Source organism: Phalangium opilio, unplaced genomic scaffold (genome assembly GCF_054372755.1).
Source record: "Phalangium opilio isolate 3A_F unplaced genomic scaffold, DU_Popi_V2 ptg000070l_1, whole genome shotgun sequence".
In the NCBI taxonomy this organism is placed as follows: Eukaryota; Metazoa; Arthropoda; class Arachnida; order Opiliones; family Phalangiidae; genus Phalangium; species Phalangium opilio.
The window spans coordinates 2,726,710-2,741,553 of NW_028324182.1; the positions used below are offsets into that span (position 1 = coordinate 2,726,710).

A 14,844-nucleotide genomic window follows, 5' to 3' on the forward strand; every position below is an offset into this window, starting at 1 on the left:
TGCCAAATTAGGGACAAAAAACTTAGTTCCCCCCATAGCCGACCATGTTAAAAGCTGACGGCTTTGATTTTTGTCTAAGTTTTAATTTTTTTTACAAGAAAACTATACGATATAATCTTTTGAAATTTTGCACAAAAATCACAAACCTTATTTTACACATCCGATAATTTCAAGAGATTTGAGCCATTATTTGCCAAATTAGGGCCAAAAAAGGGTGTTCCTCCCATAGAAGACCATGTTAAAAGCTGACGGCTTTGATTTTCGGCTTAAAATACTTGATACGCGTTTTAAGGCCCATTGGGCGGGCTTCTATAGCGCGAGCAGCCTGCGTCCGCGAGTCGCGTGATCCAGGGAGCTATGGTCTTGTAAAACACGGCAGATTAGTCACTTAGTGATTAGCCTCTATGTGCAAATCTACATTATGGCCATGACCAAGGCTTAGCTCGCCTTAATGTTTTTATTACTAATAAATGTATAAAAAAGACTCTTACCTTCAGAAAACGGTGGTATTTCCTCGAAAGTAAGTAGAAATACAAGTTCCAAGTGTTTTTTAGAAGATTTTACAGGTGTAAAATTTAAAAATACGTTTTTCCGCTCTAAGCTCGTCAGGGTTGGCAAAAATCCGGATAATTTGAATAAAATCCAGACCAGTGGTTTTTATTGGATTAAACCGGATTTTATTGGATTTATCCGGATTTTTTAAAAAAATGAGTCATTTTAGGTTTTTTTGGAGGCAAAGTACTTCTGTTTAGCTCTTAAATAAGTTTTGGGGCACTCCCCGACCCGACCCCTAGCCTCGGTTCCAATATAAAATCGTTTAACTGCTAAAATGTTTTCCTGAAATCTATTTCTTTCCTAAGTGCACGAACCTAACACTTGCGCGGCTCCAGTGGATCCCTTACAAAGGGACTTTCCTTCTTAACTCCGATTTTGGCTTGGCAAAGGCTAGTGGGCGGGATTTATACATGCACGTATAAATCCCGCCCACAAATGCCTCTAGCTTTCCCAAGCCAAAACTGGAGTTCGTAAGGAAAGTCAACCTGTCCACTGGAACCAACGCTATGCTTTAAGTTCGAGTGATACTGGTAAAATATTTTAAGCTGAAACTGGACAGTAACTGGTAACATAACTATTAGTTTTATCATTTATAATAAATAATCTTTAGTTATTGCTTCATATATTTTTGCCTTAATTGTTTCTGGTTGTATTTTAATTATTTTTATGGCACAAATTTGATTTTTCCCCATTCATAATTAAGCCGGATATTTTAGGTGGTTTTTTTAAGTGGATTAAGCCGGATTAAACCAGGTGGTTTAAACCGGACTGGATAGGTAGTTGCCAACCCTGAAGCTCGTATAAAATGGAGTAATGGCATCTCCGAGGGTTTGACTTATTATGCCCTATAGGGAGTTAACATAGAGTGCCACTACTTTAAGCTCATCCTTATGATAGTTCCAATTTTGGCCGCTATGCCCATGTGCGCTGATCAGGCATATGGCTAATTCAAATCGGCCGGGCTTACCGCCAAAACACATTGTTTTTATCAAGCACATTTATCAAAACATGACAGCGCCATCTGTGAGCCTCTAGAGGAACTAATTACAACTTTTACTCGCTTATTTGCAATCAGAAACATCGATATGATTTTTATTTCATCTATTTATTAGATTAAAAAGGACTAGAGTTTTTATTATTAAACTCGCGTATTTTATTTAACTCGTTTAAAAAACTATCCTGACAGCTTGTTACCCACATTAAAGCAGCAGACGGTAATAAAAAAGTTCTTCTAGTGATTAATAGATGGCGCCACCCGTATTTGATGAAGATTCATGCTCGAAAAAAAGTGTATCGCGAAACGTCGATCTCTAGTAGATCCCACGTCGTAACTCTAGGTTTAATACATATATGCTATCGCGTTGGTTAAACCCGCGTTAACAAATGGGAATGCGTAGCACGCGCCCTCACGCGTCTACCGACCGCAATTTATCGCCAAATATCCCGTAAAGAAAAATTCCTCCGTAATGGTTCGGGATATTTTTTTAGCCAAGGCTTAATGTTAAACAGACTTTAAACAATACCAGAGTGATATTTAGAAAAACTAACTTGATAGATCGTTTATGGATCTTCAATGAGAGAGAGGCTAAAATAAATAATGAAATTCAACTCTCTTTTATAATTTAGTCAGATTTTCTCCCCATATCGGTGACTGGAGGCCTCTACTCCTTGAAAAACAAAATGGCGCGAAGTTTACTAGGGTTTGGTGGAAAAACTTCCAACATCCGCCGTCACCGCACTAGTGTCAGGCGTTGCTCTAAGCAAACCTAGCTCCCTATTCAGTTGCCTGTCCATGGGTTAGCTGGTCTGAGAGTCCACGCTCACGACCTATAGCGCGAACAGCTTGAGTCGTTGAGCACTTTTAGCTCTAGAAAAAATATGATGAGTGCTGTAATTGCGTAAAGATTAATAATGTAAAAATACAGGCTTAGTCTGTCAAAAACTTTGATAATTTATATAAAATTAACGGTAAGCGTTTTGTTAACGAAATAAATAATATTTTATCAATCTAAAACGATTAAAAAATGGACTGGTTATTTGGTCATTACGATTTCGATTTAACTTTTGAAATTATTTTGAATTATCAGGCTAATGGAGATCATAGTGGTTCTGTCAGTCCTTCAAGTCCCACAGCGAAACCTCCTTCCGCGCCTGGTAGCGCTTCTTCTAGCGATAAAGGTAATGTAACCTAATCTCATCATAATTTTATAAGATACTACCTGTTACCCGCGTCGTCGCTCGTGTAATAAGAACTTCCATCAAAATGATACAAAGAATGTGTAGATTTTACTGATGACTAATACTTTTGTAGCACCCTAGGAGCGAGGGCACTCGGCGTTGCCCGTCAGCCCGTCGGGACATTTTTTATTACTTTTCATGCGGACATTATTCCATAAAGAAGGGCTTTTAAGCTTTTGGCCGCGATTTAAAAAGATGGCAACAAATGGAACCCGAAAGACCATTCAGCCCGTCTATAGGTTAAAGGAAACTAGCGTGCTAAATATTTGCGAAATCGGTTGAAACGCGCGGACTTTGTTGCATAGAGAAGTTTTTTTACATTTCTGGGCGCCATTTTTTAAGATGGCGGTGGATTGGAAAAATCTTTCTTAGTATGCGCCTACTACTTATGAGTAACGTAATTTTCAGCCTTCTAGGGCAAGCGGTTTGGGCTGGGCGTTGATTATCAGTCAGTCAGTCAGGACTTTGATTTATATAGATATAGATTGTGAGTCCGAAATGATCTATGACATTTTTCTGTAAGGGACACCATTTAATAATGAAGTTGGTATTGTTTTACGGATGATCACCTTGATTAAAAGGGCGCCACCAGAGCCGTGCTGGGGATCTAAGCCTACACACGCGTAAACGTAGCAAGGATTTGTTTTTACTTCTTGCAAAGCTACCGCTTTTTTTTAAATTGCGTTGTCTTTCAGTTTCTGACTTAATTTTAAAGCTTATGCGAATTTACAATTTCATATCATATTTTAGCACGAAAGTGGTATTGTGTTACACTTTCAAGTCTCTACTTTCAAAATATCAAGTTTTTAATATAATTGAAGCAAAGTTTCTATTTTAAAAATCCATTGAAAAATCACGAAAACTCAGTTTCGATATATTAATAATTTTGTCTTGTCGAGCTTGTTCGCCCGTTTTATGACGTCAGGAAAAAAAGCGGAAATCCTATAGGTGGCGTCTCGAGCTTCTCGCCAGTCTAAACTCTGGATGGTCTGATAGCCGAGAGAGTGGCAACATCTGACGTGAAAAATATATCTGTGACGTCAGCCTACGGGAAAGTTTTAGCCTTTCATAAAAAGTGTATTTCGAATAATTTCAAATGAAGCATTTTCAAAAATGCATATTGCGGCCAAATAACCACCAGAAATGGGAGAATTAAAAGCTTGATATTTTTGAATTGACAGAAATTAATTCTATCTTTTGTTATTTAAATCAGAGGTTTTTCAAACGAAGCTTCTCATTCCCTTTAAGGGGTCTTCTTTAAAACACCAATCATAACTTGTTTAGGGTGGCTCTTAGGGCCCAAAATTTCATAGAAGATAGACTCAAAATCTCCCATAGAACACACACACGACTCATAATCTCCCATAGAACACACACACGACTCATAATCTCCCATAGAACACACACACGACTCAAAATCTCCCATAGAACACACACACGGCTCAAAATCTCCCATAGAACACACACACGACTCAAAATCTCCCATAGAACACACACACGGCTCAAAATCTCCCATAGAACACACACACGGCTCAAAATCGCCCATAGAACACACACACGGCTCAAAATCGCCCATAGAACACACTGTACTACAGTCCTATCACCCTTTTGAAAGTACAGCCTGTATTTTGCTATCATTATTTCCGCTGACTATCTTTAACATCTTTGCATATGCAGATGATAGATCAGGCCGCACGAAGGAGCGCAAATCCTTTATGGGAACATTAAGGAAACGATTGAGTTTCAAGAAAAATCGTTCAAAATCTGTGGACCCCAATGGTCAAGACGGTCAGCAAAGTCCATCTGGCAGTCGTAGCGCTTCCAATGATCGTTCCAAATCAGCTCCGGGATCTCGGGAACAATCGGCAGGCCGACATCCGAGTAAGTATTAACCCTGTTCATTTATTTATCGACTTTGAACACGAAGTACGTTTCTTCAAAACGAGTATAGAGATGCGAGTGATTGGAATTACATATCGTGAATTTTGAAATTTTTACATTCCCTTGTCGAAATAATTTAGTTTCTATCGGGGATAGATGTAATTTTAGAAGCAGGAATGGAGAACGGTTAGTATTTACTTCAGTCAGCGTGGGAATTAAGGCGGCGGCACAGGGCAAATGACCAGTTTAAAAAATAAACCAGAGGAGGGGTCAAAGGTCCACGGGACCACTAAGAAAATTCAAGGATAACTAGAATCCAGGCATTATCTCAACTATTTTAATTATCCACTTCTTTAGTATAGCAATGATCACGGACCAGTTTATTTATTCCAGGCCACTGGCCAGGGGGGTTGCTGGTCCAATGTCCAGTTTTAAAATAATCCTTGTTTCCCACCCCGACTTCAGTCCGACTCATAGCCCAGTATAGAGCACCTCCCTCCAACACGTAACGAAAAGTTTAAATTATCTTATTGGCTGACTTAAACTACGTTCTGATGACGTTGCTGACGGGGACGGCGAAAAAGTAAAATACGTAATTCCTTTTTGCCTCTGTCGCTATGACCCGCTTCTTCTTTCATACCCCACCCCGTCCAGGGGAATGGGGTCCGGGACTTTGGCGCGCGCCCACATTACTCTGTTCTCCATTCCTGCTTCTAAAATTACATCTATAACTGCCTGTATTAAGCGGAAAAAGAAGGACAGAGCTATTTTTTTGAGACTACCTTAATAGTTAAGTTTTAGGACTTGAGAAGGAACTTGAAGACCACTGTCTGAGGTGGTACCATAACACGTTAGAGCACCTCTACAAGGTAACTTTCCTTAGGAACTCCAGTTTTGGATTGGGAAAGGCGGGAGGCATTTGTGGGCGGGATCTGTAGGTGCACTTTTAAATCCTGCCCACTAGCCTTCGCCAAGCTAAACCCGGGGTTTAGGAGGAAAGTCTCCTTGTAAGGGATCCATTGGACACGCGCTTTGCTTTAAGAGGTGTTGTGTTAATGATATCCCAAGATATCTAGAAATAGAAGTCCCTAAGAGGTGTTGTATTAATGATATCCCAAGATATCCAGAAATAGAAGACCCTAAGAGGTGTATTAATGATATCCCAAGATATCTAGAAATAGAAGACCCTAAGAGGTGTATTAATGATATCCCAAGATATCTAGAAATAGAAGACCCTAAGAGGTGTATTAATGATATCCCAAGATATCTAGAAATAGAAGACCCTAAGAGGTGTTGTATTAATGATATCTCAAGATATCTAGAAATAGAAGACCCTAAGAGGTGTATTAATGATATCCCAAGATATCTAGAAATAGAAGACCCTAAGAGGTGTATTAATGATATCCCAAGATATCTAGAAATAGAAGACCCTAAGAGGTGTTGTATTAATGATATCCCAAGATATCCAGAAATAGAAGACCCTAAGAGGTGTATTAATGATATCCCAAGATATCTAGAAATAGAAGACCCTAAGAGGTGTATTAATGATATCCCAAGATATCCAGAAATAGAAGACCCTAAGAGGTGTATTAATGATATCCCAAGATATCTAGAAATAGAAGACCCTAAGAGGTGTTGTATTAATGATATCTCAAGATATCTAGAAATCGAAGACCCTAAGAGGTGTATAATGATATCCCAAGATATCTAGAAATTGAAGAACCTAAGAGGTGTATTAATGATATCCCAAGATATCTAGAAATAGAAGACCCTAAGAGGTGTATTAATGATATCCCAAGATATCTAGAAATAGAAGACCCTAAGAGGTGTATTAATGATATCCCAAGATATCTAGAAATAGAAGACCCTAAGAGGTGTTGTATTAATGATATCTCAAGATATCTAGAAATCGAAGACCCTAAGAGGTGTATAATGATATCCCAAGATATCTAGAAATAGAAGACCCTAAGAGGTGTTGTATTAATGATATCTCAAGATATCTAGAAATAGAAGACCCTAAGAGGTGTTGTATTAATGATATCTCAAGATATCTAGAAATAGAAGACCCTAAGAGGTGTATTAATAATATCCCAAGATATCTAGAAATAGAAGACCCTAAGAGGTGTATTAATGATATCCCAAGATATCTAGAAATAGAAGACCCTAAGAGGTGTATTAATGATATCCCAAGATATCTAGAAATAGAAGACCCTAAGAGGTGTTGTATTAATGATATCTCAAGATATCTAGAAATAGAAGACCCTAAGAGGTGTATTAATGATATCCCAAGATATCTAGAAATAGAAGACCCTAAGAGGTGTATTAATGATATCCCAAGATATCTAGAAATAGAAGACCCTAAGAGGTGTTGTATTAATGATATCCCAAGATATCCAGAAATAGAAGACCCTAAGAGGTGTATTAATGATATCCCAAGATATCTAGAAATAGAAGACCCTAAGAGGTGTATTAATGATATCCCAAGATATCCAGAAATAGAAGACCCTAAGAGGTGTATTAATGATATCCCAAGATATCTAGAAATAGAAGACCCTAAGAGGTGTTGTATTAATGATATCTCAAGATATCTAGAAATCGAAGACCCTAAGAGGTGTATAATGATATCCCAAGATATCTAGAAATTGAAGAACCTAAGAGGTGTATTAATGATATCCCAAGATATCTAGAAATAGAAGACCCTAAGAGGTGTATTAATGATATCCCAAGATATCTAGAAATAGAAGACCCTAAGAGGTGTATTAATGATATCCCAAGATATCTAGAAATAGAAGACCCTAAGAGGTGTTGTATTAATGATATCTCAAGATATCTAGAAATCGAAGACCCTAAGAGGTGTATAATGATATCCCAAGATATCTAGAAATAGAAGACCCTAAGAGGTGTTGTATTAATGATATCTCAAGATATCTAGAAATAGAAGACCCTAAGAGGTGTTGTATTAATGATATCTCAAGATATCTAGAAATAGAAGACCCTAAGAGGTGTATTAATAATATCCCAAGATATCTAGAAATAGAAGACCCTAAGAGGTGTATTAATGATATCCCAAGATATCTAGAAATAGAAGACCCTAAGAGGTGTATTAATGATATCCCAAGATATCTAGAAATAGAAGACCCTAAGAGGTGTATTAATGATATCCCAAGATATCTAGAAATAGAAGACCCTAAGAGGTGTATTAATGATATCCCAAGATATCTAGAAATAGAAGACCCTAAGAGGTGTATAATGATATCCCAAGATATCTAGAAATAGAAGACCCTAAGAGGTGTTGTATTAATGATATCTCAAGATATCTAGAAATCGAAGACCCTAAGAGGTGTATAATGATATCCCAAGATATCTAGAAATAGAAGAACCTAAGAGGTGTATTAATGATATCCCAAGATATCTAGAAATAGAAGACCCTAAGAGGTGTATTAATGATATCCCAAGATATCTAGAAATAGAAGACCCTAAGAGGTGTATTAATGATATCCCAAGATATCTAGAAATAGAAGACCCTAAGAGGTGTTGTATTAATGATATCTCAAGATATCTAGAAATCGAAGACCCTAAGAGGTGTATAATGATATCCCAAGATATCTAGAAATAGAAGACCCTAAGAGGTGTTGTATTAATGATATCTCAAGATATCTAGAAATAGAAGACCCTAAGAGGTGTTGTATTAATGATATCTCAAGATATCTAGAAATAGAAGACCCTAAGAGGTGTATTAATAATATCCCAAGATATCTAGAAATAGAAGACCCTAAGAGGTGTATTAATGATATCCCAAGATATCTAGAAATAGAAGACCCTAAGAGGTGTATTAATGATATCCCAAGATATCTAGAAATAGAAGACCCTAAGAGGTGTATTAATGATATCCCAAGATATCTAGAAATAGAAGACCCTAAGAGGTGTATTAATGATATCCCAAGATATCTAGAAATAGAAGACCCTAAGAGGTGTTGTATTAATGATATCTCAAGATATCTAGAAATCGAAGACCCTAAGAGGTGTATAATGATATCCCAAGATATCTAGAAATAGAAGACCCTAAGAGGTGTTGTATTAATGATATCTCAAGATATCTAGAAACAGAAGACCCTAAGAGGTGTATTTATGATATCCCAAGATATCTAGAAATAAAAGACCCTAAGAGGTGTTGTATTAATGATATCTCAAGATATCTAGAAATAGAAGACCCTAAGAGGTGTATTAATGATATCCCAAGATATCTAGAAATAGAAGACCCTAAGAGGTGTATTAATGATATCCCAAGATATCTAGAAATAGAAGACCCTAAGAGGTGTATTAATGATATCCCAAGATATCTAGAAATAGAAGACCCTAAGAGGTGTTGTATTAATGATATCTCAAGATATCTAGAAATCGAAGACCCTAAGAGGTGTATAATGATATCCCAAGATATCTAGAAATAGAAGACCCTAAGAGGTGTTGTATTAATGATATCTCAAGATATCTAGAAACAGAAGACCCTAAGAGGTGTATTAATGATATCCCAAGATATCTAGAAATAAAAGACCCTAAGAGGTGTTGTATTAATGATATCTCAAGATATCTAGAAATAGAAGACCCTAAGAGGTGTATTAATGATATCCCAAGATATCTAGAAATAGAAGACCCTAAGAGGTGTCGTAGTTACCATATCCCAAGATATCTAGAAATAGAAGACCCTAAGAGGTCTTGGAGTAATCATATCCCAATAACCCTATGAGGTCGCCAAGAAGTGATATCTAGTTTATTAGGGAATCCCAATGACCCTATGAGGTCGCCAAGAAGTGATATCTAGTTTATTAGGGAGAAGGTATAAATTCGCGCCACATATTTAATCTAGCTTTATCTCCAGTCCAAAAGTAGGTCCGGAGTTCTCGCCTCTAAATTACAACCAGCATCTCATTGGTTCTTGAAAACTCACGTCAGCGCGACGCGAACGACGAAAATTACGTATTTTCTGACTGAGGAGAGGCGAAATAGCCCGGCCTCCTTTTACGCCCCCCCCCCCCTTATGTTTTGAAAGGGGACTGGGACTATGGCGCGCGAATACTTAGGCATCTTATACCTTCTCCCTAGTAAACTAGATATCACTTCTTGAGGTCGCAAAAGAAATATGCGTAATGCCTCGCCTTTTTGGGGTGCTCTAATTCGTGACTCCTCGAGTTCTCGAAATAGTAAAAAGATTTTAAATTAATACGGTTATATCGTGTGTAAATTACCATGGTAAAATGATGGTATGCTATAGAGCCGCAATTTATATTGGTTAATAACGAACTCGCATCTCTATTTCATCCAAAATTTATAAACCTTGAAAGTGTTGTGTCGTAAATATTTTGTGCTTTTTGTATTCAATTTGGCCTCTGCTCGAGTATTAAATGTAAAATAAAAGGTGAGGAATTTTTGATACAAAATTAAATATCTCTAAGCATGAATTAGTAAAAAAGATACTTCTTGGAACCAAGGAGAATATACCAAGAGGAGCAGAAAGTTTAGCCTCTCACAAGGCTTTAATTTGAAAAGCCCGGCCACGGTTTTGGAGTAACTAGATCCGGTTTTTGTTGATTGGCTAAGCAGCGCGACGCCTTTTAAGGCCCGTTCAGACGACACTCTTTTTCTCGCTACGCTCGCTGTGCTGAGCTCATCAGATTTTCTGGCTTCACCAGCCTCTAGAAAATGCACTGTTCACACGGCCAAAATTTTCTCATTCTTGATCTCGGCAAAGCGAGAAAAAAAGTTGAAAATATTCAACTTTTTTTCTCTCTTTGCTCGGCACAGCCAATAGAATGTTTCCGAAATGACGTCATTCTTTGTTGTGTAGTCTGCTACTCTGTAGAAATGTGTTTTCTTCGGTTTCATTAGTCCGAATCTCTTGAAATTTTACTGATAAGTATATTGAATGATTTTAAATTATCGTGCAAAGTTTTAAAACGATTAGTTGTTTTCCAAAAAATTCATTAAAGTTTTATTTATGCATAATTAAAACCTTTTTTTTAAGAAAAGAACTATTCGTTTTAAAACTTTGCACGATAATTTATAACCCTTCGATATATATCTCATTAAAATTTCAAGGGATTTGAACCAGCGAAACCGAAGAAAACACCTTTCCACATAGAAGCAGACTACACAACAAAGAATGACGTCATTTCGGAAGCATTCTATTGGCTGTGCCGAGCAAAGAGAGAAAAAAAGTTGAATTTTTTCAACTTTTTTTCTCGCTTTGCCGAGATCAAGAATGAGAAAATTTTGGCCGTGTGAACAGTGCATTTTCTAGAGGCTGGTGAAGCCAGAAAATCTGATGAGCTCAGCACAGCGAGCGTAGCGAGAAAAAGAGTGTCGTCTGAACGGGCCTTTATTGGTTAAATTATGTCGGCTGCTTAATTTTAGTAGTGGCAAAGGGTTGACCCAGGGAGAGAGGGAGAAGCCGCCTAATGCTAACAGAACTCGTATCTAGCGGGAAGGGGTTGAAAACGGGGGTATGAAATACTATGTTCTCTCTCTCTCTACCTTGGGTCATTCGGTGGATCATTGAGCATGCGCGAAGTGACATCACGAATAGTCGCTACATGAGATAAAAACTTTGGATTTTGCGCAGTAGAGTTCGCGGTGGCCCGGGCGATACTACCCCGTTGGCTGGGAAATTTTCTTCCCCCACCCAAAAGAGAGACACCTCGCGCTATTCACGCGGCATCTCCCTCTTGACCGTTGACGTACAAAACGTAATTTTTAAGTAGACAACACGGTCACGTGAACAACCGGGACTAGTTTCTCCAAATTCAGAGCCGGTCCCTATTATAAACTTTCTGCTCCTCTTGGTATATTCTCTTTGTTGGAACCAATAGAGCTATTTCAATTTGGGGGAAAAGGAGAGCTTTTGAGGTGGGGTTTCGTATAGGCGCCTTATAGGAACTTGGCAATTCGGGCTTAACTCCGCCCCTAGCGCCATTATGGCATGTTTTTTTTATACAGAATGAAAGCTATATAAGCCCCTCCCCTTCGTATGTTTTTTAGCACTAGTGGAAGGTAGCCTGACGTTGCATGACGTAGTACTGCCAAGTCCCTATTGTGCACGAAATTTAGCATTGAGTTCTTCAGGGGCCCGCTCGGGATGAAGGATGTAAACCGGCTCCGTTTATTGGCAAGCCCAACTGTTACGTTTCCCCCTCTTCAATTGATATAGCTCTATACGGGTTTTACAAGGGTACCTCCCATAGTTTAATAGTTTTGTTTTGGAGCCATCTGGTGAGCGACGTGTGAACTAGCAATTAAGCCCGTTAAGTTTTACTATAGGTTGTGGGCAAAGGGGTGAAAATCTCCCCTACTAAGCGTACGTTAGACCCTCACTTAGAAAATCAGGAGCCTTCCCCCACTATTCTTTCACTCTGTGAAGTTTGCCGCCAATTTGGTGGAAAGGGGAGTAGCCATTTTAAGCCACACCTCCCTGGCAGCTCCCTATTACGCAGGGTGTTCCAATAAGTTCCGCAGGACCGAAGTAGGGTTTTATTTGCCTTTTTGAGTTAATTATGTTCTATCACAGACCACCTAACCCATGGACAGGCAAATCCGTGTTAAACCCGCGTTAACAAATGGCAATGCGTAACACGCGCCCCTAACGCGTCTACCGACCGCCGCAATTTATCGCCAAATGTCCCGGAAAGAAAAATTCCTCTGTGATGGTTCGGGATATTTTTAGCCAAGGCTTAATGTTAAACAGACATTATAAACAATACCAGAGTGATATTTGCTAAAACTAACTTGGTAAATCGTTTATGTATCTTTAATGAGAGACAGGCTAAATAATTTTGTCAGATTTTCTCTACTCTTCAAAAAACAAAATGGCGCGAATTTTACTAGGATTTGGTGAAAAACTTCCAGCATCCGCCGCCCCACGGCGTTATTCTAAACAAACCTAGCTCCCTATTCACTTGCCTGTCCATGGGTTAGGTGGTCTGAGGTTCTATGACATTTTGCCCTAAGGGCCACTGCTTACGAGTTATGATTGGAGTGTTTTAAGGATAACCACTTAACATAGAACACGTGTGACCGTATTTGTATATGAGTTCAAAATCGCCAATGATTACACGTAACCCAGACGAAACCGTTAATCCCTGTCGCATTTAAAGGCCGACTTCCAGCGAAAAGGGTTCTAGCGAATTGAAAACCGAGCATCGAGACTAACAATGAAGCGACCGTGAAGATTTTCGAATCCCCGCTGGTTCAAAAGTTGGAAGGGTTCTCGCTAACTGAAAGCCGTGCAATGTGGTTATAGCGAACTGAAGATACACAATAGAAATCCTTTTAAATTTATTTCCTCTCGAATTTTTGCTTTTCCCCCTGAAGTAAATTCTCTATCGCGTATCTTCAGTTCGCTAGAACCACTGATTGCACGGCTTTCAGTTAGCTAGAACCCTTCCAACTTTTGACCCCCAGCGGGGCTTCGAAAATCGGAACGGTTATACTCCATTGTTAGACTCGATGCTCGGTTTTCAGTTGGCTAGAGCCCTTCAATCTTTTACCCCAGCGGGGATTCGAAAATCGGCACGGTCCCTCCATTTTTAGACTCGATGCTCGATTTTCAGTTCGCTAGAACCCTTTTTGATGGAAGTCGGCCTTTAAAATCACGAGTGAAATTCACCAATCCCTTTTAAAAGCATCAACGAAAATCACCAAAATGAACGAAAATTATTATTAGTGAATAATGCAGTAAATTAGTAGTTTAGAGCGAAATATGGTAACGTACTGGCCCGTCTGTAGCGTTAACACAGTCCCTTCCAACCCCATTTGGTGGACAGTTTTCTTTATTTCATTTGATAATTATTACTTTTTACATTATTTTGACGAATCACTTTTGTTTGGAGTCGTAGTTGTTCTTATCTAATGATTGTTCTTGGTCTTACGCAGCTGGGAATTTGGTTGTTCCAGGCGGTGGCAGCACTCGAAGCAGCATCAGCGAAGGCTCCGGATTCAGCGGCGCTTCCAGTCGTACTTACATTAACGAAAACTCTACCTTGGTCATCGAAATCAATGAAAACGGAATTACCAAGTATGTTCAAGAAGTGATATCTACTTTATTAGGGGAGAAGGTATAAGCATGGATAAAGAATGCGCGTGAGGAAATTTGTTTTCAGGCTATAGGATAGGCAACTCCCTATCTCGGACGACAGCTTATTCTGTATATACTCTGTTCCAACATCGGTTGTCAGCACGCGCAATGCTAGGTCTCTATGTAACCTAGCTTTGTGCTTGCTGACAAGAGACGAGAAAATTCAGGATTTAAAATATTCGCGAGTTTTTTTAGCTCGAGTGCACGGACTTCTAGGCTTTAGTTTCAAATACGTGTAGTAGGCTGTAGGCAATTTCACACGTCTTTGAAACAAGGCCTAGAGGCCCGTGCACCAGTGGCGCCGCTAGAAACTTTTGCGGGGTAAGCGGTATTTTGTGTATGGGCCCCCTATCCAGCCGTGATCCATGCGTGGTGAAAACGGGGGTAAATCTAAGGTGCATCGCGGTGCCTGAGCGCTGCTTTCTCGCGCACAGTTGACGTAGAGGATGACAGAGATAGGGCGAGGAGGTCAATCCCCCCATGCGCAAAGGATGTGCGTCCTAAAACTAAACGTACCGAAAATGGTTTTTACTACCCCCCTATTTTCCCATTTTTCGGCGGATTTTATAAAGCGCGTTTCTATCTCCCTCTTTCTCTCCTCTTCGTATTTACTATTTCGAAATAAGAAGTAACAGTAGAGAGTTTAAGTTGCAATACGTGTAAGGTTCTACAGTGCATTGGACAAATGCACCGTAGAAGCCTAAAAGTAGTGCAGCATAAACTCTCTAATAATAATCCTCGAGTCAGCGCCGTCCCGTTGACGATCCTTATCAGTACACAAAAAGTAACACAATAGAGCTGGTCGAAGTGAAAAGTGCTCGGTTTAGCTACCTCTTTCGCTTCCAATAAATTCCTACCAGAAGGAGGTTTCGATCAAGTGAAAGTATTTTCGCCTCTCACTTCTAGGCCCGGTAGGACTAAAGGTCCCCATCCCCAAAGCGCATTCTTTACTAACCTAACCCGATCCCATTATGATAGCGATAAAAGTCGGCCAAACCTGTAATAGCCACCGCGGTATTCCACCTGCGACTCCAGGACTAAATTTT

At 39.1% G+C, this 14,844-nt stretch overlaps 1 protein-coding gene across 7 annotated transcripts in view; it reads left to right on the top strand.

Moving 5' to 3' along the window:
- Positions 1-14,844, top strand: part of LOC149661053 (uncharacterized) — a 74,071-nt gene that overhangs the window by 50,111 nt on the left and 9,116 nt on the right. For 6 of the 7 annotated variants that reach the window (XM_089842439.1, XM_089842440.1, XM_089842437.1 and 3 more), the window contains 3 exons: positions 2,643-2,733; positions 4,471-4,674; positions 13,597-13,738. In XM_089842439.1, the coding sequence (XP_089698565.1) occupies positions 2,643-2,733; positions 4,471-4,674; positions 13,597-13,738 (437 nt within the window). The remainder of the gene's footprint in view (positions 1-2,642; positions 2,734-4,470; positions 4,675-13,596; positions 13,739-14,844) is intronic. The other variant, XM_089842438.1, reaches the window with a different exon arrangement.